The following is a 25,095-nucleotide window of genomic DNA, read 5'->3' as shown; positions in this document are numbered from 1 at the left end:
GAGCTGGGTAGATTTTACCAAAATTTCTCTGAAATGTCATTTCCCATTGTATACAGCACTTTTCTCTCCACAGGAGTCTTTAAATGATGTATAAACTATACAGTTATCACTTCATCTGCTAAGGAACTGTATCCTTATTCTAATTGATGATATAATTCTCACCTGGCTATTTGGTCAAAAACATCACATGAAGCACAAAATTCAAATTAAGAAACCTTCACTTGCTAAGGTTGAACTCTTAATATTTTTAAAATATCAATTAGCAATGAATTATTGATGACCTATTATGTGCTAAGAATTATGGGACTGGGAGAAGGAGCTGATTAAAAGTATTAGGCCTGACCCATCCTATACCTGATTAGAAATGGGGATTTGGGGAACAATCAGATGGTGCAGACTTTAAGTGGGGCTTGGGAAATGAAAAGAGGATGGTATCATTTCCTGGCTGGGAAACCTGGACAGAGAATTAGTACTGGTATTGGAAGCAAGGCACCAAAAATGGGTGCCCTGGGCAGAGGGGAGTCCCCTAGAGTTGGAGATGTGAAAGGAGAGTTTAGAGAACCCCCTGTTGGGAGCTTTATAAAAGCTATTACTATAGCCCGTTAAAGTGAAAAATGGACGTCCCCCGCAATCTCATCCAACTCAACAATTTTGAAGTTGGTTTTATTTTAGGTCTATTGGACATGAGGCAAAGAGAAATGCAAAATAGAAATATTTGAATTATGGAATTGAACTTGGGAAATGAATCATGAAACCACAGGAGTGGAGGTGAGCAGAATAGAAGACAGAGGGCTGTATTTTGGGAAATGCTCCAGTAAGGAGGTTGATTAAACAGCTGTGCTGTTTGTTTTATTCTGGTCCGTGTGTGATGGTTATGTGAGCACCTGTACAATTCTGAAAGTGCTTTATGTCTACAGTGCCTGATCTAGTCGTCTGTGGTTTAGCCCCACGGTGAAATTTACCCTGATTATCTGTACTGAAAGGACATGGAAACATGGCCTCATCTAAAACCTGTACAAGTTTACTTTGCTTAGATACCCTGAGGGACCTTTAGATATAGATTTATTTAAGCTTAAACAAATTGCATCCTATTCTTAGGCTTCTTAAAAATAAAATATTTTGTAATAAGAGTTATTGTTAACCATTAATCGTAATATTTCATTCAATTGTGAGGTATATTTTTATTGAGCAAATTAAATTCCAAGTAGAAAACAAAAATCATTAAATTACTCAAGATAAAAATGAACAGATTAAGCAAAAGAAAAACAGGTAGAAGATGTTTTATGGCTTTCTTAGCAACATTAACCTATCTACTACTGCCTTGCAACAAGCACAGATTCGAGCTCTGATGAAGGAGCACTGTTTGATGACACAGGTACAACATCTTACACTGCACTCGGGAGAAATGTCTGTCAGCTGTGATGAGGGCTGCTAAACAAGGTTCCATCCACATGTGTACAGTGATACGTGTGTAAAGAAGTTAAGAGCTGTGCAGTCAGTACTCAGCTGAGTCATGGGCCAAGGTCATGGTCCAAGGATAATTGGAGGTGATGTTTTGACATTAAAAATTCAGGCAGATACAGACAATGAAGGTCTACTTGGCAGGGCAAAGAGCCTGTTAGGACACATTGCATCGGACCTCACCCGAATTAAGTATTTCCTCCTCCTCCATTCCACTGAAGCCAAATGTTAGAAGGAAGTTATTTCTAAATATCAAAAACCGGCAGCTTAGGAGGACCATGTTAGCATAAACAGCTCAAGGTTCAGTCACCCAGCATGAGCCCAGGGTAAGAAGCCATGAGCAGGACAGCCCACACAGCAAATCAGCAAACTGGGAGGACCTTCACAGAATTACCTGGTCTTGCCTCCTTCACACAATGGGATAAACAGTCATCTATTTTCTTTTAAGAATAGTCAGATTCATATGCACACTACTATATTTATTTTTTTTTTCTTTTAAAAAAACTTTTTATTTTGCATTGGGTATATCCAGTTAGCAATGTTGGGATACTTTCAGGTGAACAGCAAAGGGACTCAGCCATACATATACATGTATCCATTCTCCCCAAAACTCCTCTCCCATCCAAGCTGCCACATAACATTGAGCAGGGTTCCATGTGCTATGCAATAGGCTCTTGTTGCTTATCCATTTTTATTTTTATTTTTTTTAATTTTAGTTTTTTATTTTTTAAATTTTAAAATCTTTAATTCTTACATGCATTCCCAAACATGAACCCCCCTCCCACCTCCCTCCCCATAACATCTTTCTGGGTCACTACTATATTTAAAATAGATAACCAACAAGGACCTACTGTGCAGCATAGGGAACTCTGCTTAATATTCTGTAATAACCTAAATGGGAAAAGAATTTGAAGAATAGATACATGTATGTGTATACACTGAACCACTTTGCTGTACACCTGAAACTAACACATTTTTAATATAAATTTATTTATTTTAATTGGAGGCTAATTACTTTACAATATTGTATTGGTTTTGCCATATATTTGCCACAGGTGTACACGTGTTCCCAATCCTGAACCCCCCTCCCACCTCCCTCCCCATACCATCCCTCTGGGTCATCCCAGTGCACCAGCCCCGAGCATCCTGTATCATGCATTGAGCCTGGTCTGGCGATTCATTTCACATATGATATATACATGTTTCAATGCCATTCTCCCAAATCATCCCACCCTCGCCCTCTCCCACAGAACATCAACTGTGCTCCAATATAATTTTTTTTTAATTTTTTAAAAGGCATAAAAGTCTGTGACAAAGGCAGTATGTTAGAGCAGTTCTACTCAAAATCTGGTCCTCAGGGCAAACTGTCACTGATCAGGACAGTACAGAAACTTGAGAGTAAGTGTTTAGGAGCATTTTCAGCAATCTGAAGGTAACTTTATAGCTGCTGAATATAACAATAATAAATTAGGCCTTGTATTTTGTATGACTCGTATTTTTTACTGTTATATTTTTAAAATTATTAGTCTATAATGTATAGTAAATGAAAAAAAGGGGAAAAAAAAACCAGAAACCTGATCCTTCACCACAAAAAACTTGAAAAGCAATGTATCCATCACATTAGCCATAAAAGTACCCTTCTAACTGTTAGGTCGTGTGCTAAGTTGCTTCAGTCATGTCCACCTCTTTGCGACCCTATGGATTGTAGCCCACCAGGCTCCTCTGTCCATGGGATTCTCAGGGCAAGAATACTGGAGTGGCTAGCCATGCCCTCCTCCAGGGGGTCTTCTGACCCAGGGATCAAACCTGAGTCTCTTACATAAGTCTTTGGCATTGGCAGGCGGGTTCTTTCCCACTAATGCCACCTGGGAAGCCCTCTATGTTAGATTACTATGGGACAATCCACTGATTGTGCACTGAGATTTTAATCTTCAAAGATCACAGGCCTTTATAGATAATATACATAATGAAGTGAAATCTCTTTTCTGAACTCTGTTGAAAGATGACTGGCTAAAACTGGTTGGCTGTATTGATAGAAATGCATGTTCAAACACTAGGATCCTATGATCCCAACCAATATGCCTTGTACAGGAAGAATGGAAGAAACAGTTGGATTATCACAAACCCACCACCACTCTCAGCAGCAGCTGGTGGTCCAGTGGTTAAGATCCTGCACTTCCACTGTAGCGGCTTGAGTTCAATCCCTGGTTGGGGAACTAAGTTCTCACATGCTACTCGGTGTGGCCAAAAAATTAAATTAAAACCTATTTCTGCTTTATTGACTATGCCAAAGTCTTTGACTGTGTGGATCACAATAAACTGTAGAAAATTCTGAAAGAGATGGGAATACCAGACCACCTAACCTGCCTCTTGAGAAATCTGTATGCAGGTCAGGAAGCAACAGTTAGAACTGGACATGGAACAACAGCCTGGTTCCAAATAGGAAGAGGAGTACGTCAAGGCTGTATATTGTCACCCTGCTTATTTAACTTCTATGCAGAGTACATCATGAGAAACGCTGGACTGGAAGAAACACAAGCTGGAATCAAGATTGCTGGGAGAAATATCAATAACCTCAGATATGCAGATGACACCACCCTTATGGCAGAAAGTGAAGAGGAGCTAAAAAGCCTCTTGATGAAAGTGAAAGAGGAGAGTGAAAAAGTTGGCTTAAAGCACAACATTCAGAAAATGAAGATCATGGCATCCGGTCCCATCACTTCATGGGAAATAGATGGGGAAACAGTAGAAACAGTGTCAGACTTTAATTTTTTGGGCTCCAAAATCACTGCAGATGGTGATTGCAGCCATGAAATTAAAAGACGCTTACTCCTTGGAAGAAAAGTTATGAGCAACCTAGATAGTATATTCAAAAGCAGAGACATTACTTTGCCAAATAAGGTCCGCCTAGTCAAGGCTATGGTTTTTCCTGTGGTCATGTATGGATGTGAGAGTTGGACTGTGAAGAAGGCTGAGCACCGAAGAATTGATGCTTTAGAACTGTGATGTTGGAGAAGACTCTTGAGAGTCCCTTGGACTGCAAGGACATCCAACCAGTCCATTCTGAAGGAGATCAACCCTGGGATTTCTTTGGAAGGAATGATGCTAAAGCTGAAGCTCCAGTACTTTGGCCACCTCATGCGAAGAGTTGACTCGTTGGAAAAGACTCTGATGCTGGGAGGGATTGGGGGCAGGAGGAGAAGGGGACGACAGAGAATGAGATGGCTGGATGGCATCACGGACTCGATGGACATGAGTCTGAGTGAACTCCAAGAGATGATGATGGACAGGGAGGCCTGGCATGCTGGGGTGATTCATGGGGTCGCAAAGAGTCGGGCACGACTGAGTGACTGAACTGAACTGAACCACCATTCTCAGATAAGCAGGCCTGATAATGGAGACTGAAACATTAACTTTGCATGTTAAAAGCCATCATTCAGTAAGGTAAACACCCATTTATCTAGGATTTAAACAAGCAGACAGCATAAACTGGAATTTTATGTATTCTTCTTTCATCTTTTATGATAAAGCCACAAATGACAAGTTATAAAATTACCATGAAATTACCATAAAATTCCTCCAAAAAAAGCAACTGCTGAGTTTTGTTATGTGACAACAAATGTAGCTTATAGTCTCTTCAATGTGCTGTTTGTTCATTGTGACCCTCAGGCACTGAAAAGCCACAAAATCTCTTTGAATCACAAAGATTAAATTATGTTCAACTTAGATTTACTGTTAATTGTATCTTTATGTCTTCTAACTTTGAAACCCAGGAACCTGTTTTAATGCATGTGATCATTTTTTTAGCAGTATGTATCATTTCATGTGTCCCTGGGTATGCTATCTTGGTCCCCTGTTTCATTTACCTCAAGTATATGTTGATGGGTGGAATTACTAGATATTTTCTGCCACTCAAGGATTCCAAGCAGCGCATCATTCCTCACGCATTTGACAATGTTGGTTATCATGACCTCACTAACTGCAGTTACTCTCCTCAGCACTGGGCATAGTTCTGGACTGTGGAAGCCGCTGAGTGGCTCTCCCTCGATGCAGACAGATCTTTCCAGTCTTTGGAGTGAAGGAAGCACCTCGGTGCCCTCAGCATGAGGAACTGCTCTTGTTCCCAACACAATCCAGCCCTTTATTTTTCCATGATCCTAATTCACATCTCTCTATGGCCACACTGTCCACTACACTAGCCACTGGCCACATGTGGCTATTTATATTTCAACGTAATTCAAATGAAATTAAAAATTGAGTTCTTCATCAGAAAGAGAAAAGCAAATATCGTATATTAACACTTATATATGGAATCTAGAAAGATGGCAGTGATGAACCTATTTGCAGGGCAGCAATGGAGAGGCAGACATAAGAGAACAGACTTCTGGACACAGGGGGACAGAAGGTAGGAAGGAAGGGCTGGGACAAATGGAGAGCGTAGCATGGAAACATAAACACTAACATTTGTAAAGTAGATAGCCAGTGGGAATTTGCTGTATGACTCAGGAAACTCAAACCAGGGCCCTGTGACAACCTAGTGGGGTAGGATGGGGAGGGAGGCTCGAGAGGGATTGGACGTCTATATACCTATAGCTGATCCATTTTGAGGTATGGCAGAAACCAACACAATTAAAAATTAAAAAAAATTGAGTTCCTCAGTCATGCTGGCTACATTTTCAAGTGTCTATATTGGGCAGCACAGATACAGAACATTTCATGATTGCACAGAGTTCCATTCTACAATGTTCAGGTAGGGCTGAAACCTGGGATTTCCTGAAGAACATCTGGGGTTCCATAAGTTGCCTTGGCTTATGTATGAGTGATTGTCCCTAGTTGCTGCTGACTTGGCTTCTTTCACCTGCAATAGCTACCTTTCACCTCACACAGGCTACCTCAGACTATGTGGTTTTCCCAGAGTCTTTCTTCCCAAAAGTATTCACTGCTGCAATCAGAAGAATGTGAGGGGACCTTCAAGAAGGCTGTTCTAAGCAAAACCTTGGCTAGAAGCTTTCTGTAGCCATAACCAGCATAGTCTGGATGCCTATAAGTCATGTCCCTTTAAGGATGATAAGCTAGATTCAAGGAAAATGAACAGACAAGCAATTAAGGTGATCAAATACTTACAGAACACCTTTAGTGGACAGGACTGGGGGAGGGATAAATATATGCTAAGCTAGAGTCTCCAGTAAGCTTTTAGGAAGACTACACTTTAAGACTGTTTGGGCAAACATGATAAGATGGTATTCAATTAAGTGTTTAATTATACAGTATCCATGAAGAATGCTGTAGGAGTTCTGGAAATGAAAGAACTAAAAAGGGCTAGAATCGAGAAGGTAAGCCTTAAGTTGATGCTTGAAAAACAGGTGAGGTTTGATTAGGTAGAGGAGAGATGAAAGGACTTCTTAGTTCTTGTAAGTAGAAGGCAAGGAAATAGGCATAAATATATTGTACTCACAGCATGTTTTTAATACAAACACTGACCATTCAAGTTAGGAGTGCCTCTACTGACCACTCTGAAAAACAGAAATCCTACTATTTTGCCAACTATGAGTTTCAGAGAAATAGAAGCAAGGGGGAGCAAGCCTGGGCCACGTCAAAAATCAGTCTGGAGTCAGCAAACACAAGCCAAAGAAAGCTTTCAGATTTTACAGTACCTTGATGCCAGTGTTGGACCCTAATGGGCCACTTGCCCCCAGCAGATTCTGCAGGTCCCTTCAGGCTCCCACTGAGCTGACTTCCCAGTGGAAACCAAGCAATACCATGCTCCCCCTCTTCACTTCCACTCAGACACAGCTTTCTGGACACTCTCCCAGCTCTAACCATGTAACCAGCAGCCTTGCCTGGAGGCCACACATTGTAATCACCTGGGGACCTTGCCACTGGCCCACCTGCCACAGGGGCTGATTTAATTGGTCTGGGGTGTAACCTAGGCATCCTCAGGCTGAGAAATCTTGGTTTCCTACCTGCCTGAGATAACTCATACAAGTCCCACCTTACAGCCTGGCTCAGGTGGAACAGTTTACAGTAAACTGTAAAGCATTTTAATTAGGATAATAGCAGAACTGAAATTCAGTTCCAGATGCCCTGATTCTCACAAGCGCCGTTTTGCCTCATGGCCACATTTAAAGTTTTCACACATTTGACAGCCAAAGTGTGAAGGGAAAATGGGAAAACCTCCAACAATACCCATGAGGATTCCTTTGTAACTGTCGTTATTCCAGGAGCCTTGCCCTTGTAGCATTCACGGTGGTTTTCAAGGTACTTTCACTTAGCTCTCAGTGGTGGGCAATGAATGACTCCTTTACTTGGCTTCTATTCCTCTGACTTCTGATTCAGTTCAGTTCAGTCACTCAGTCATGTCTGACTCTTTGTGACCCCGTGGACTGCAGCATGCCAGGCTGCCCTGTTCATCACCAACTCCCAGACTTTACTCAAACTCATGTCCATCCAGTCAGTGATGCCATCCAACCACCTCATCCTCTGTTGTCTGCCAGGGGCCAGCGTGAGGAACTCTGCCCATGGCAAAGGTCATGAGGAAGGAGGCTTGGCAAACGCAAAGGCGTGATCAAGCCTCAGGAAACCCCCTGTTCCCGAGCATCTACCCCAAAACCAGAGTCTGTTTTATGCTCTCACCTACACCTCTGACTTTACGGGGGGCTCTCCCCCATAACCGTTTTTCTCGGAGAAGGAGTAAACGTGCAGCTCCAAGGCAATAAAAATTCCTGGGCGTGACAAGAGTGTTTCGGCTTACGGACTCCTCTGAAGGTTATCTAGCCCACTTGTATAGGTCCGTCCGGCCACATGTGATTGTTTACAGCCTCCCAACCTGACAGGCACAAGATGTTTTAGACTTACTAAAGGCAAATTCTTTTGGGGAATTGGAAATTATTAGTATAGTGGGTTGGTTAGGAATTATATTGGTGAAGGGTTTTTCATTTGTTGTGCCAATGATTGCTGCTAATTCCCTGCCCTGGGCGTGACAAGGGTGTCTCAGGTCAAACCTCTCTGCTGACAGACTAGCTTGTCTGACAGGATTATCCATACTCTTGCCACATGATTGTTTACTACTTCTTAACCATAAACAGCACAGAGAGTTTTGGAGTATTTTTAAAGTCTTAATTTACATAGGGCTTTTCTCATTGTTGAGTCAATGATTGCCACCAGGCCTCCATATCCTTAGGCACCTGGGAATATATTAATCAATGTATTTGGAATATAGAAAAGGAAATATAGTAGTTTTAAGATTATCAATACTAGACTTTTTGAGTTAATGAATTTTCTCTTTTGTAATAGATCACTGTACTTTGTTATAAATCACTGTGTCCTTGCTATGTAAAAATATAACTTTATCACTATCTTAAGACTAAATAGATCTTAAGGGGAACATTGGTGAAAGGATTTTCATTTGTTGAGCTGATGTTTGCTGCTAAATCTCCACGTTCCCTGCCCTTGTAATGAATATAACTAGCATATAGCAGAAATAACTATTAACCTTTAACCATATAGGAGAAATAAGTATTAACCTTTAAGATTAATCATGTTAACCTTGGGTTAAATAAATTCCTTTCTTGATTGTAACTCACTACACCCTCATCCTATAGGAATGCAACTTTATCTGGAGGGTGGTGCCTGTTTTAAGAAAAAACACCCTTGGAAAAAATACGTTTTTTGGTTATCAGAAAGAAAGGATCATAAAATGTCAGCAGGTCTCATGGCCAGAAGATGATGTAAAATCCCTAAGACCTTTTTATGTGAAGCACCTGATTTTGATAAAGGTCAGGACTGCTGACCCCTGTGTGACTCTGTATTCATCCCTATGTGTAACAAAAGGTATATAAGCAAACCCAAAAATAAAGACATTGGATCAGTTTCCGGAAAGACTCCCTCATGTCGTTCTTTTCTGCTCCCCGTTTTTCTGGCTGAATTCCCATCTGGAGCGTGGGTGCTCACCATGTCTATTTACTTGCCCTGGTTTTCAAGCCCACGCAAGAAGGAGCCCAAGGAGGGGCACCTTCCGATATTCAAGTGGCACCGGTGGCCCAACATAGATGGTGCAAATTCCTTGTCTTGGAATTTTATTGGTATCCCACGTAAACCAAGTTATTCAGCCTCTTTTTCTCTCCTACTATTTTCTGGCCAAATTCCCATCTGGTGCATGGGTACCCACCAAGCCTATTAATTTTGCCTGGGCTTCTAAGATCGGACCGGGGGGGCCTCAGTGCCTCCTCTCCTTCGGGAGAACGGGAAGATGCCTGTGGCCTACATAGGTGGTGATTGGTAATCCATGTGAACCAAGTTATTCAGCCTCTTTAACTCTAATTTTCTAATCCCTCTCTATCTTTAATCAAATAAGTTATTTCCAAGGATGCCGACTCCGTCCCCACCATCGAATTCCCTGGATCCACCGGGGCTGGACCCCGGCAGTTGTCCCCTTCTCCTCCTGCCTTTAATCTTTCCCAGCATCAGGGTCTTTTCCAACGAGTCAGTTCTTCACATCAGGTGGCCGAAGTATTGGAGTTTCAGCTTCAACATCAGTCCTTCCAATGAATGTTCAGGGTTCATTTCCTTTAGGATTGACTGGTTGGATCTCCTTGCAGTCCAAGGGACTCTCACGAGTCTTCTCCAACACCACAGTTCAAAAGATTCAATTCTTCGGCACTCAGCCTTCTTTATAGTCCAACTCTCACATCCATACATGACTACTGGAAAAACCATAGCTTTGACTAGACAGAACTTTGTTGGCAAAGTAATGTCTCTGCTTTTTAATATGCTGTCTAGGTTGGTCATAGCTTTTTTTCCAAGTAGCAAGAGTCTTTTAACTTCATGGCTGCAGTCATCATCTGCAGTGATTTTGGAGCCCCCCAAAATAAAGTCTGTCATTGTTTCCATTGTTTCCCCATCTATTTGCCATGAAGTGATGGGACCAGATGCCATGATCTTCGTTTTCTGAATGTTGAGCTTGAAGCCAACTCTTTCACTCTCCTCTTTCACTTTCATCAAGAGCTTATTCAGTTCTTCACTTTCTGCCATTAAGGTGGTGTCATCTGCATATCTGAGGTTATTCATATTTCTCCCAGCAATCTTGATTCCAGCTTGTACTTCATCCAGCCCAACATTTCACATGATGTACTGTGCGTATAAGTTAAATAAGCAGGGTGACAATATACAGCCTTGATGCATTCTTTTCCCAATTTGGAACCAGTCTGTTGTTCCGTGTCTGGTTCTAACTGTTGCTTCTTGACCTGCATACAGATTTCTCAGGAGGCATGTAAGGTGGTCTGGTATGCCCATCTCTTGAAGAATTTTCACAGTTTGTTGCAATCCACACAATCAAAGGCTTTGGCATAGTCAATAAAGCAGAAATAGATGTTCTTCTGGAACTCTCTTGCTTTTTCAGTGATCCAACAGATGTTGGCAATTTGATCTCTGGTTCCTCTGACTTTTCTAAATCCAGCTTGAACATCTGAACGTTCACGGTTCACATACTGTTGAAGCCTGGCTTGGAGAATTTTGAGCATTAATTTACTAGCGTGTGAGATGAGTGCAATTATGCAGTAGTTTGAACATTCTTTGGCATTGCCTTTCTTTGGGAATGGAATGAAAGCTGACCTTTTCCAGTCCTGTGGCCACTGCTGAGTTTTCCAAATTTACTGGCATATTGAGTGCAGCATTTTAACACCATCACCTTTTAGGATTTGAAATAGCTCACCTGGAATTCCATCACCTCTACTAGCTTTGTTTGTAGTGATGCTTCCTAAGGCCCACTTGACTTCTCATTCCAGGATGTCTGGCTCTAGGTGAGTGATCACACCATCATGGTTATCTGGGTCATGAAGATCTTTTTTGTATAGTTCTTTGTGTATTCTTGCCACCTCTTCTTAATATCTTCTGCTTCTGTTAGGTCCATACCATTTCTGTCCTTTATTGTGCTCATCTTTGCATGAACTCTTCCTTGGTATCTCTAATTTTCTTGAAGAGATCTCTAGTCTTTCCTAGTCTGTTGTTTTCCTCTATTTGTTTGCACTGATCACTGAGGAAGGCTTTGTTATATCTCCATGCTCTTCTTTGGAACTCTGCATTCAAATGGGTATATCTTTCCTTTTCTCCTTTGCTTTTAGCTTCTCTTCTTTTCTCAGCTGTTTGTAAGGCCTCCTCAGACAACCATTTTGCCTTTTTGCATTTCTTTTCCTTGGGGATGGTCTTGATCACTGTCTCCTGTACAATGTCATGAACCTCCATCCATAGTTCTTCAGGCACTCTATCAGATCTAATCCCTTGAATCTATTTGTCACTTCTACTGTATAATCGTAAGGGATTTGATTAAGGTCATACCTGAATGGTCTAGTGGTTTTCCCCACTTTCTTCAATTTAAGTCTGAATTTGGCAGTAAGGAGTTCATGATCTGAGCCACAGTCAGCTCCTGCTCTTGTTTCTCCTGACTGTATAGAGCTTCTCCATCTTCAGCTGCAAAGAATATAATCAGTCTAATTCAGTATTGACCATCTGGTTATGTCCATGTGTAAAGTTCTCTCGTGTTGTTGGAAGAGGGTGTTTGCTAGGACCAATGTGTTCTCTTGACAAAACTCTATTAGCCTTTGCCCTGCTTCATTCTGTACTCCAAGGCCAAATTTGCCTGTTACTCCAAGTATTTCTTGACTTCCTAATTTTGCATTCCAGTCCCCTATAATGAAAAGGACATCTTTTTGAGGTGTTAAGTTCTAGAAGGTCTTGTAGGTCTTCACAGAACCATTCAACTTCAGCTTCTTCAGCATTACTGGTCAGGGCATAGACTTGGATTACTGTGATATTGAATGGTTTGCCTTGGAAACGAGCTGAGATCATTCTGTCGTTTTTGAGATTGCATCCAAGTACTGCATTTCAGACTCTTCTGTTGACTATGATGGCTACTCCATTTCTTCTAAGGGATTCTTGCCCACAGTAGTAGATATAATGGTCATCTGAGTTAAATTCACCCATTCCAGTCCATTTTAGTTCGCTGATTCCTAAAATGTCGATGTTCACTCTTGCCATTTCCTGTTTGACCACTTCCAATTTGCCTTGATTCATGGACCTAACATTTCAGGTTCCTATGCAATATTGTTCTTTACAGCATCCGACTTTACTTCCATCACCAGTCCCATCCACAGCTGGGTGTTGTTTCTGCCCTGGCTCCATCTCTTCATTCTTTCTGGAGTCATTTCTCCACTCTTCTCCAGTAGTGCATTGGGCACCTACCAGCCTGGGGAGTTCCTCTTTCGGTGTCCTGTCTTTTTGCTTGTTCATGGGGTTCTCAAGGCAAGAATATTGAAGTGGTTTGCCATTCCCTTCTCTAGTGGCCCGCATTTTGTCAGTGGTCTTCTGGTTATCAACTTCCAAGTGCTGGGGAGGAGGCTTACATTTGAGTCAGAAGTAAACAAAGGAGATTGGAAGATGTTCACTTCTCTCATCCTTTTTTAAAGTAAATCCAGAAGAATAAATGAATGTGTAAGAGATTTTGTGGGAGAGGAAATAGGGAAGATGGCATTCTTTTATGGCCACCTGATGCAAAGAGCTGACTCTTTGGGAAAAACCTTCATGCTGGGAAAGACTGAAGGCAAAAGGAGAAGGGGGCAGCAGAGGATAAGATGGTTAGATAGCATCACCGACTCAACAGACATGAATTTGGGCAAACTCTAGGAGATGGTGGAGGCCAAAGGCGTGTGGCATCTGCAGTCCATGGGGTCACAAAGAGTCAGACATGACTTAGCAACTGAACGACAAGAACAAAAATTGCACAAGTCATCTGTGCCACTCTGTAATGTACAAATAAAAGGACTTTTTAAAGTCCTTTTAAATAGGACTCAGACCTCCATTGCTTTTTGTCCACATTTCAATACAATAAACATTGGAACCTAGGCAGAGATATGCTCCCAGTTGACTATATTGTTCTTATGAAAGGAATAAGATATGTAGCTTTATATATACATGTATTCTGATGCAAAGAGCAAGAGTGTACTCATTGGAAAAGACCCTGATGCTGGGAAAGACTAAAGGCAAAAGAAGAGGGTGGTAGAAGATGAGATGATTAGATAGCATCACCGACTCAGTGAACATGAATTTGAACAAATTCTGGGAAATAGTGGAGGACGGAGGAGCCTGGTGTGATACAATCCATGGGGTTACACAGAGCTGGACACAGTTTAGTGACTGAACAACAACAAATTCTGTATGAGACTATAATGGTGGATACATGTCTATACACTTGTCAAAACACAAAGATTGTACAATACCCAAGTGGACCCAAACGTAAGCTGTGGGGTTTAAGTGATAATGATGTGTCAATACACATTCACTAATTGTAACAAATAGGCCACCCTACTCATGTTGTCTATGACTGGAAGAGTCCAAAGGAAAAACCGAAGTATCATTACCAGAACGCATGCTAGGATGCTAAACAACAGAATTCAACTGTACCAACTTACCCAAACTAGCTAGGGCTTTTTAAATTCCCTCCTCTTTGCCCCCTATGTCAGGGTCAAAGGAGAAGATAAAGAAGATTCCCAAGCACCAGGCAGGTCATTCCAAAGTTGTCTTCATGTATAGTGATTTATAGTATATCAGTGTATACTACAGATAGTATAGATATATAGTGTGAATAACTGAGATTCTTCATAAATATTGAGGATTGTTGATGGTGGACAGCTCTGTCTCAATGGGAATTTTCGTATGAACAGATCAAAATGAGAATGAAGCTATGGAACTTGTGACAGTCATTAAATGCTTCACATTTTAGGCAGGATATAAATGGAACATTAATATATAACAATTCTTTGGGTTGAAATCAAGTCTAGCATCTTACATTAAGAAGATTAATTAGTTAATGTTTATAAAGTACCGTGCAGATATGCCCTTTTAAAATGCTAAGTATTCTAAAAACTACATTATAGCATTTTACTAAGTGTAAAACATCTAATGTTCATCATTTCTTTGGTACAGGTTGGCAAAGATTCCTTTGGCAATGATTATATAGAAAACTTAAAACAGAATGATATTTCTACAGGTAAAATTTCATCTTTCTTAAAGTTAGTTATTATAACTTTCTTCTGGAATCTGGTTATAAGAAAAGTCAAATATAGAATAGAGTTATTAGATCCTCCCCTGGTGGTCAGAGAACTTTTATGCTCAGCTTTGTCTAATCTTGCTTGACTACCCTTTGGTTACTTCTTTCATATACATTTCTCCAGATGGGAATAAAATGGTAGGAGGTTACAAACCTTCATCTCGTAGAAATGTTTCAAAAGTAGGTGACAAGAGAAAACAGGTGCTGCATTCACAGAAGATATTTTAAGAAAAGTCATTGAATGTCATAGCTGGAAATGATCTGAGAAACCACTGATGCTGATACCATCATTTCACAAGAGAGAAAACTGAAGGCCAGATTGGTTCTGAATGTGTCCAAGAGCACACAGCTAAGCTGGAGCCAGAGCTAGGGCTAGAATGCAGGTCTCTGGCTCCAGCTCAGGGCTTTTTGCTGCTGCCAAAGGCTGCCTGATCAACATTTCCATTTACGCGCCAGACCATAATCCTGATGAGATGCAAAGCTTATGAAAATGAAGAGAATCAAACAAGTTCATTTTATGAGTTTGACCTTTAGTCTTTCATTCCAAGTCTGTCATTTCTTTCACTGAAGAAAAGAAATATGGTGGTCTAGGAAAATGCACATGTACAACTGTGAATAATCTGGAGGAACTGGAAGCGGGGGTGGTTTACTGGGCTGCCACTAATGTAGAAAAAAAGGCACAACGAAGTGTGAAGACTTGTGTGTTCCTCATTGTGTAGGGGATGAGTATAAATTAGCACTAATTACTTATTTCTTTTTTATCATTCCAGATGGTTAAAGGTTAAAAAGTTTTTCCAAGGATTAGTGTTGCATTGAAATTGTTAAAAAATAGATTATCCCTGCCAGGCTGTACATACGTGATGATTTCTTTTTTCTTTTAGAATTTACATATCAGACTAAAGATGCTGCGACAGGAGCTGCTTCTATCATTGTCGATAGTGAAGGTATATGTTTTGCACATTGGAGTATCGTTTCCAGAACTAGGGCAGAAACATCCATTTTTCAGCCTGGTCCTGTGGATCTCTTACCATACCCACCACTCCAAGGCCTAATGTATGGTCTTTCCAATCTAAATATATATATTTCCTTTTATTTATACTTCCTAAGTTGATTGCTCAAATACAAAATTGTCCATCCAGTACAAATGAGGTGATATAGTTGCCTCAAAATTATACTTATATTCTGTAGCATCCCATTACCCTTCATGTGAACCCAGAATTGATATTTATCTCTAAAAGTAGTTAAGTATTCATCTGTCACTTCAGTTACTAAGTAAATACATGTAAATAGATAGGTGCAAAGGAAAGTTGATGAATCATATTTATAGAATATTTACTGAGCAAATGGCAGCAACCAATTGCTTATAACTTGTCATTAGTGTTCAATTTTGTCTGCTCTTTAAATAGCAATCAAATCTCAAAAGTATATATATACAACCATGTCTGTCACAGGACCTTGCAATAGTTGAAATGTGTCTTTTAAAAACAGTAACCTTCCAGGACTTCCCTCATGGTCCAGTGGTTAAGAATCCATGCTTACACTGCAGAGGGTGCAGGTTCAATCCCTGGTTGGGGAACAAAGATCCCACATGCCACAAGGTGTAGTCAAAAAAAGAAACAGTAACTTCTCTTTACCCTCAAGGAAAGTTTTTAGAATTTCTGCCAACTATTTTAAGTATAAAAACTCTTAAATAAGATTTTTTTTAAATCAGAGTTAATATTCAGAGAGCTTCCCACCACCCTCTGAATGGTGCTAGTGGTAAAGAATTCACCTGCCAATGCAGGAGACAAGGGTTCGATCCCTGGGTCGGGAAGATCTCCCAGAGCAGGAAATGGCAACCTACTCCAGTATTCTTGCCTGGAAAATTCCATGGACAGAGAAGCCTGGCAGGCTACAGTCCATGGTGTCACAAACAATCAGACATGACTGAGCACATACACACACACACACAATATTCAGAAGGACCAAGCATTTCATGGAGCTCCTAGGACAGAAGAACCTACTGTACTGTGAGGAGTCAGAGTATACTGTATTAAATTAGGATTTGACTGAACTGAACTGTCCTAATATGTCTTTTATTTATAATGCAGTTTCACAAAATCATTTATCACAGAAATTACGGTATTTTCAGTCTACTTTAGTGATCTCAAAGTTGCAATAACAACCCCAAAAAATTATATTCTATTTAAAAACAGTAGACAAAAGTTTTCATCCTAACAGTCTGTGTCCATTACTTTAAGCCATATCTTATGTAATTATCACTTTCAACAACAGCTCATTCCCTGTCTGAATCCTCTATTTCGATGGTGGTGGTGTTTCTGGGGATATCGTCAAGTTCTATTTCTTCCTTATCTGGGTGACATAATACCATGTTTTCCATGCAAAGATATAATTTAATATTGTGTATGGGCTGCCTATTACAGTAAACTTTGTCTGGTTTACAGCATATGGGATAAGAGCTAACACAGATAGCCAGAGAGGCAACAAGCAGCATCTTTAAGTGGAGGGATGAGTAGTGGTTCTGACAAGTTAAATTTGAGGTATGAATGAGCTAGCCATATGACAGTGTCCACCAGACAGCTGTAGTCTTGGGCTTTGTCGCACATCAGCCAAAGCCAGGCCAAACCCGTCAGCAGCACAGAGCAGCAGTGGACAGTGGCCAAGAGAATGAAGTCACTGGAGGAGAGAGGGGAGGAGGTATGCTGTCTTCCAGGATGCAGGTACTTTGAATTTTTCCAGTACTGAGATTGGGTTTACCCTGAACCACCCACACGTTATCAAGTCCTCCTTGGTCAACACACATACCTGTGGTAAGAGGACAGGCCGGCACGTGTTCTGTAGTCGGAAGAGGTTTTAGGTCATGTCTATACATGATCAGCACAAGCAGCCTAGAGCACAAAAGACTGCTGCAGCCCATCCCTCTGAGTCAGGCTGTCCTATAGACTATAATGCAAATTATATCCATAAATTTACATTTTCCACTGTTGTTTAGTCTCTAAGTCGTGTCTGGTGGACTGTAGCCCACCAGGATCCTCTGTCCATGGGATTTCCCAGGCAAGAATACGGGAGTGGGTTGACATTTCCTCCTCCCAGGGATCTTCCTGACCCAGGGATCGAAGCCACATCTTCTACATTGGCAGGCAGATTTTTTACCACTGAGCCACCTTTTTAGTCACATTTTAAAAAGTATAAAGGACCAGGTAAAATGAATCTTAATATATTGACTTAACCCCAAATACTATCCTTTCAACATGTAATCAAAATGTTCTTTAAAATTAATGAGCTATGTTACCTTCTTTTCTTAGTACTCAGTCTTTGAAATCTGCTGTGTATTATGCAACTGAAGCTCATCTCAGTTGGAACGAGCCACATTTCAAGGGCTCAGTCACCACACATGGCTTGTACTCATGACTACCCTAAGGGACAGCACAGCTCTGGAGACTTCACCTGACAGAGAAAATGCACCACCACCGCTCCCCCGCTTGGGTCAGACTGTAGAGAGTGGCTCCAAGTGATGAGCATACAAGAGTCCTCAGTCCTGCTTCTGCTTGATCTAGTACAGTACAGGCCAGATATCACTGTCTCCCTACTTACCTAGTACAGTTTTTATCTGTTTAATATTATAAAATGTGTTTTGATTTACAAAATCACTTTGCAGAATACCCTGGGACATACACATGAACTGACTGCATACTACAGAGCATTAGTTTTTAGCATTAAGCAAGCTTCTTCCTGTTTATACTCATCATTATGACATCTGTCATTTAGGATTCAGAACCTTTACCATATACCTTTATCAGCCATTTCCCATAAGAGAAACTATTTTAAGTATGTTATGTATAACTTATCAGCTAATATTCTGTGTACATAAGAATACTGAAAGGGAAATCTGGGTTTTTTTTTAAGATTTTGCTCAAGATGATAAGAATAATATGATTCCTACAGAGATATAAAAGAAGGTCCATGGGGAATACAAAATTTAACCTGAATGGCTTAGAAATATTAAAATTCATACTTATAACACATTTTTTATATAATGGTTTTCTAAGGGTGAATGTAACACTGCAGGATGTTGTTGCTTGATTTTGCTTGATTTTTAATATAAACATCTAGAAATTCTTTATAGGCCAGAATATCATCGTTATAGTAGCTGGAGCAAATTTACTTTTGAATACAGAAGACCTGAGGGAAGCAGCCAGTGCCATTAGCAGGGCCAAAGTAATGATCTGCCAGCTAGAAGTAACTCCTGCAACTTCTTTGGAAGCCCTGAGAATAGCCCACAGCAATGGAGGTAATTTTACATGTTTGTCTTTCTTTCTATAAAGCTTTTATCACTGTCTCAGTGAAAGTTAACTTTTCAAGTTAAGCAATGCCATATTTTTCTGCAGTAAAATATTTTCTCCCATCTGAGATTCACTGCCTTCCTGTAGTTCTCAATAATGTTAGAAAACCTTACAAATGGGGAGGGGAGAAATAACACGAGTAGCATTTCTGATATTCTGAAATATAAATCTCCAGTCTAGTTAGCAGAAATAACTCAAGTAGTAACTGGAATCTTTGAAAGAGCCCCTTGTCCAAGATATACTCCAAGTAGTAGAATGAGTTCCATTCTGAGAAGCAGAGTTTAAGCTGCAGGTCATGGAGAATCACTGCCCAGGTGCCCCTGGATAAACAGCTCAAGGACTGAAGATTAAATCTTCCTCCTTTTTGTAAAACCTTATCATCTTTTCTAAAAACAACAAAAAATTATTTATATGTAATATTTTCTATGTTATCAATGTCCTTTAAGTAGCTCTTTTTGTTTTGTTTAATCTTAGGCTTTGGAAGTTTTCAAACACACAAAAGCAGGCAGAATTCTATAAGGAAACCCATGACCCAGCTTCAACAGTTGTCAACTCATGGTTAATCTTGATTCATCTGTTCTCTCACCTACTCCCCTTCTCACGCCCAACATATAACAAACTTGAAAAAAATCTAAGTAGTTTCATTCTGTTTGCTTTTTTTTTTTTTATGACTGACTAATAGGAAATCATCTGAGTTAGAATCCCATTTCTGTTCCTTGTTAGCTTTATAATCTTAGCAGAATTATCTGATTTTTTTGAGCCATATCTGTTAAATGCATATAGACATATTCTCCTACAGAATTGTTCTAAGAATGAAATAAAATAAAATAGGATGCCAAGTTTGGTATAGTACTTCTCAGTAGACACCAATTTTCTTCCCTCTTTCACTTCTTTTTTTAAATTAAAATTAGGATAATATCCTGATTTCAGCACTCTTTAGTGAAAAAAATCAAAAAGTAGCCACTTATCTAAGACAGTGGCTTCTTCTTGATATTGTGGCCATAATTTTGTGACTTATACTAAGAAGAAAATAGGGAGAGAACCACACTGACTTTTCCAGATCAAACTTTCTCATCAAGACAAAAAGGAAAAAAAGAAAAAAGTGTGTGCATGTGTGTGTGTGTGTGTGTGTTTATAAGTGCTTTCTCTCAAAGTATAAGTGTTCTACATAGCAATAAATGGAAAATAAGTTACCGAAATGATTTTGTGGAGAATTTTAAAATGTATGTCCTGATTTAACAAATTTCCTCTTGACAAAACAACATGCCGTGGCAAATTCTCACTGACATTTAATGTATTTCTAATGGACTTGAAGCTGTCAGGAAGAATTTTGAGCCAAAACTCATTTGGTTACGTTTTCTTAGGGTGTCACAGATAAAGTCTAAGGCTTATGGTGAACATTCTCCACACTGCACTCATCGTAATCAGGTGATGTGAGTACAAGGAGCCACTTCATTCAAGCTCTTATCTTCCTTGTATAGGTCAAAGCATGTTCTCATGTAACTTCTCTTCTTTTCCTGCTATCCCTCGCTTCTCAGAGATGACTCTTCCTTCCGTCCTAGTCTAATAGCCTGTTGCCTACCCAGCTCGTGGAGGAGAGAAAGGTACAGCAACCACAGGGGAAGAGCTAACCTTTCACAGGTGAGGCTAGAGTTATCTGGATGGGCAGGCAGCCTGACACGGGCGGTCGTTTGGTTGGGGTCCAGCAGTGTTTCCTCTGTTATCTGCCAGGCAGTTTTTCTGTTGAGGAGCTGGAGGACCTGGGGCATCAGGAATGAGCAGGAGTAGGCGATGGAGGGCCACAGTCCACCTAGGCTACTTCACATTTTTCCTGAGAGCCAGCGTGCCTCAGGAAATTCTGCATGATCTTTCTTATATTGTAATATTGGGACTATTTTTCCTGCCTGGAAAATCCCATGGACGGAGGAGCCTGGTAGGCTGCAGGCCATGGGGTCACTGAGGGTCGAACACGACTGAGCGACTTCACTTTCACTTTTCACTTTCATGCATTGGAGAAGGAAATGGCAACCCACTCCAGTGTTCTTGCCTGGAGAATCCCAGGGACGGCGTAGCCTGGTGGGCTGCCGTCTATGAGATCGCACAGAGTCGGACACGACTGAAGTGACTTAGCAGCAATACCTGCACCTATATGTACTTTACAGTTTAGAAAGCACTTTCATACATATTTGATCCTCAGAAAAGCCTTATGACAGAGTAAGGCATGCATTATTCTCCCAAATTAAAGAGGAGAAGATAGAGAGGTTAAGTAATTAGCTCAACCAAAGTCACTGTAGAAACCACAATTCCAGACTCCAAGACCCAAGTTCTGTGTCCTAGGGCAAACTTTAAATAAAGAAACTGCCGTGTCCCATTGATTTCAAGGAACTGAGCCTTTATGAAGAGTATCTCTAGAAAAGTGAAACCAATGAATTGTAATACTCTCCAACATGTAGCCTAAGCTTTCAGTGTTATTACTGCTTAAGTCACAGAGACAAGACCCTACAGTGTTTTCGGCAGTGTGTCCCCTGCTACTGCTACTGCTAAGTCACGTCAGTTGTGTCTGACTATGTGCAACCCCATAGATGGCAGCCCACCAGGCTCCTCCGTCCCTGGGATTCTCCAGGCAAGAACACTGGAGTGGGTTGCCATTTCCTTCTCCAATGCATGAAAGTGGAAAGTGAAAGGGACGTCGCTCAGTCCTGTCCGGCTCTTAGCGATCCCATGGACTGCAGCCCCAATCCTCCGTCCATGGGATTTTCCAGGCAAGAGTACTGGAGTGGGGTGCCATTGCCTTCTCCCGCCCACATAAAACACATACACAAGCAACTGTGCACACGTGTGCCTTTGTCTAGTATCCAGCTGGTCCCCATTTGGTACTTATCATAGCTTAGATTCTATACTATGAGTGGTGTGGGTGCGTGTGTGTTTGAATTTAATGTGTCTTCATTCTCACCTGAGAGAAGTGTATAGTACAGCAGAGTAGCACTGGTTTAGGAGTCATGAAGTATGGCTTTGAATTCAGAATCAAATCACTTACTAAATGGAGGACCTCATGCAAGTACGTCAGTTCCTTGCACTGGGCCTGTTTCTTGCGTGAAACATGGGAATCGGACTGAGAGCCCTCACATTCCTTTAATGTCGTAATGTGAGAGTGGGCTGATCACAGAGCAGAACAGGCAGAGAATGAAGATCTGTTGAACACTGAGTGTCCTGTCCATTGCCCAGGGCTGGCATAGGTGCTGATCAGCATTATTCCATCTACAAGAAAGATGGTAAAATCATTGTCGTCATCCATTGACGACAATAAACCCATTGCCATGGGTTTATTTCACAATTCCCTTATCTCTTTATTGATAAGCAATGAGGTTTGAACTAAACACATTGTACAACTGGATTATATATCAGGTGTTAAAATACAGAGAAGAAAGTTCCCCCTCCATCTTTGTATATACTGTCTCAGAATTTACCAAAATGAAAGCATTGGTTTTACGCAACACCTGCAATGTCAAAAATGACTTGAGATCCCTCCGCAGCCCTCTCCTGTCTAGGTCACAGTGTTGTGAGGGAGGCCCACAGCAGAGCTGGTGCTGCAGCTGCTTGTGATGAAATTATGCGTGTTGGTTCTGGTCTTTATATCCATTTTAAAGCAAATGGAACATTACAGGAACAATTATAAATAATTGAAATTGTAAGATCGCCAAGAAATTAAATTCTAGGTAGGATACAAAATATCTTTTAATGCCACTTTAGTCCTTTTCCATTTAGCAAACCAGGCTTCTTGGCTGACCACCTTGACTTTGATGACATGGTTCAGCACATCACCCAAGCTTTGGGTGTTTTTGTTGCCCAAGTCACAGAGAAGAAGCTCTAGAGTGAGAGACTGCCTAGCCAGTGTTTTGGGTAGCCCAGCTGTCCCATGGTTTCTTTACTTACGGTGATGTCTTCTCCTGTTTCTCTGAGCTCGCTCATAGGCCCTTCTTAACTATCCAGCCTCTGCCTTTCATGCTGACATCATTAAGAGTCAGCTTCATTTTCCTGTCTTTGCGTGTACAATTGCCTTCCTGGGCCTCACCAGTTCCTCACTGATATTACTGTGCCAGCCATCAACAGCCTAAGACAATTGGGAGTTTAGTCCATTGTACATAGTAATGAATAATAATTACTGTCGGGTGCCGTCTGTCACCTCTGCAGCTCCAAGTTACTCCACGGCATTGCACATCCTGTGTTCTCTAGTTTCACATGGTTCCAGGATGACATCATTTTTTTTCCATCTTGACTATTACAAGTTTGCATTCTTCTTTGATGAGTTCCATCTACTGATTCTTCATTTTTTCATCATGGTAAAGTATCCATGCTTATTTATGGTAGCATGAGCCAAAGAGGATCCTTTCTTTATGGCAGTGTTTTCCTCCTAAATTTAGTGATTAGTTGGACTCTAACCCTATGTATTCAATTTCTTTTGGTAAGAATGCTTCCCCTTAGTAAGATATAGGCAAATAAGATTTGACTGGTTTTTATACAGTATTTACAGTCAAATTAAATTGCAGAATTTCTCAATCCAGCCATTATTGCTTAAAATTCAATGTAACTGTTTCTTTAAAATTTGTTTTTTTTTATTGTGAAAAAGTTCAACTATATGTGAACATATAGAGGATAGTATGGTAAACCCATATATACTATCATTTAGCTTCAACAATTATCAACACTTGGCCAATCTTGTTTCACTTATACCTGGGATCATTTTGAAATGAAACCAAGACATTATCATTTCACTCAGAGTGTACTTGTTTCTTGATGTGAGACATTGTATATATTTTAAGAGTTATGTCTTTGCATGGTATATAGCAGCTACTCTGCTATGGTCAGATTTATTAAATCTCCTGTGGTCAGACTTATTCTCAGCCTTTTGTAACTAATCACTTATTAATTTAGTGAGTAACCTCTCAGACTTTTTTCTCTTCTAAGTGTATAAATATAAATACACATATAGTTATATTTTATTTCTTTTGTTTAAAAGAAGAGGGGAATCTTACCACAGACTTTACTATAATACTTTTTTTTTTTACTTATAAATAAATTATAGAAGTCTTTCTATGACAAACCAGAGATCTGCTTCATTTTTTTGAGTAGCAGTGGGGAGTATTTGTCATAATTTTTTATCTACTCTAATAGATACTTAGTTTCTTTTGTTTTTTTTTTTTCTGTTACAAGCAGAGCTGAATGAACACTACTGTACCTCATCTTTGCAGGCCTGGGTGTGCGTGTGTAGGACAGGTTTAGAAAAGGAATTACTAGATCAAGGCTCTTTTGCAATAAAATGGAATTTTTATAAGAAAAATTACTCTGTCCCGTTGTTCCATCCTGACAGCTTGCTTTAACCTGTGTTCAGAGCTGCTGGGTGCAGAATTGAGGATCAGATAGGGTGAGCTATGGTGTTTCAACTCTATGCCTGCAGAAAATAGGGAACAACATATTTGTTTTGAAAACCTAAAAACTAAATGGATGTTTTAGAATGCTGGGCAATGAGGGCCTTTATGCATAATTGACATCTCTGAGACCTTGCTGAAGTGCGTAAACCAATGAGAGATTTTTGCCAGGATCCAAACTCCAACAGAAGGCAGACAAGATGGGTGGACAGGCAGGGGTATGGGGCTATGGCTAAAGGACAGTATAATAACAGTAATAATCCTTTACTTTTGTCCAACACTTTACAGTTTACACAGGGCTTTTACATCCATTTTCTAATTTAAGCTTCACAATAGCCCTGTGTAAAAATATGAGCAGCCAAAAGTATACCATAGAATTTCTGTGGGTGGACATTCTAGATTCTAAAATAATGAAAATGTGTGAATAGTGTTGGCCTACAAACTGCTGGTCAACATCTACCGACGAAACCAAAATGTTGAGTAAGACCAAAGAAGGTGCAGCCATACACCAGCTCGCTTCCCCAGGCGGAAGGAGTGGACAGCTTTCACTAGCCACGTGCGGATATACATCTTCCCCAGGAACGTGGATGGATCAGCACCAAACTAACCACGGGAGAGCCACTTGCAGAACTTGTTACTATGCACACTCACTGACCTTACCCCCAGAGATTCTGATTCAGTGAAGGTGGAGCCTAGAATTCAGGCATTTTAATAAGCTCTCCCAGCGAGGCTGATACGCAGCCAAGTTTGTGAACCACTGTTCTAG

General features: G+C 40.5%; 1 protein-coding gene across 7 annotated transcripts in view; it reads left to right on the top strand.

The window, feature by feature from the left end:
- Nucleotides 1-25,095, top strand: part of RBKS (ribokinase) — a 109,853-nt gene that overhangs the window by 34,791 nt on the left and 49,967 nt on the right. For all 7 annotated transcript variants that reach the window (XM_069582881.1, XM_069582878.1, XM_069582880.1 and 4 more), the window contains 3 exons: nt 14,437-14,500; nt 15,442-15,504; nt 18,687-18,851. In XM_069582881.1, coding sequence (XP_069438982.1) covers nt 14,437-14,500; nt 15,442-15,504; nt 18,687-18,851 — 292 coding nt within the window. The remainder of the gene's footprint in view (nt 1-14,436; nt 14,501-15,441; nt 15,505-18,686; nt 18,852-25,095) is intronic.

The sequence above is a fragment of the Ovis canadensis genome, chromosome 3 (genome assembly GCF_042477335.2).
Source record: "Ovis canadensis isolate MfBH-ARS-UI-01 breed Bighorn chromosome 3, ARS-UI_OviCan_v2, whole genome shotgun sequence".
In the NCBI taxonomy this organism is placed as follows: domain Eukaryota; kingdom Metazoa; phylum Chordata; class Mammalia; order Artiodactyla; family Bovidae; genus Ovis; species Ovis canadensis.
This window is presented reverse-complemented; position numbering and strand designations above follow the sequence as displayed.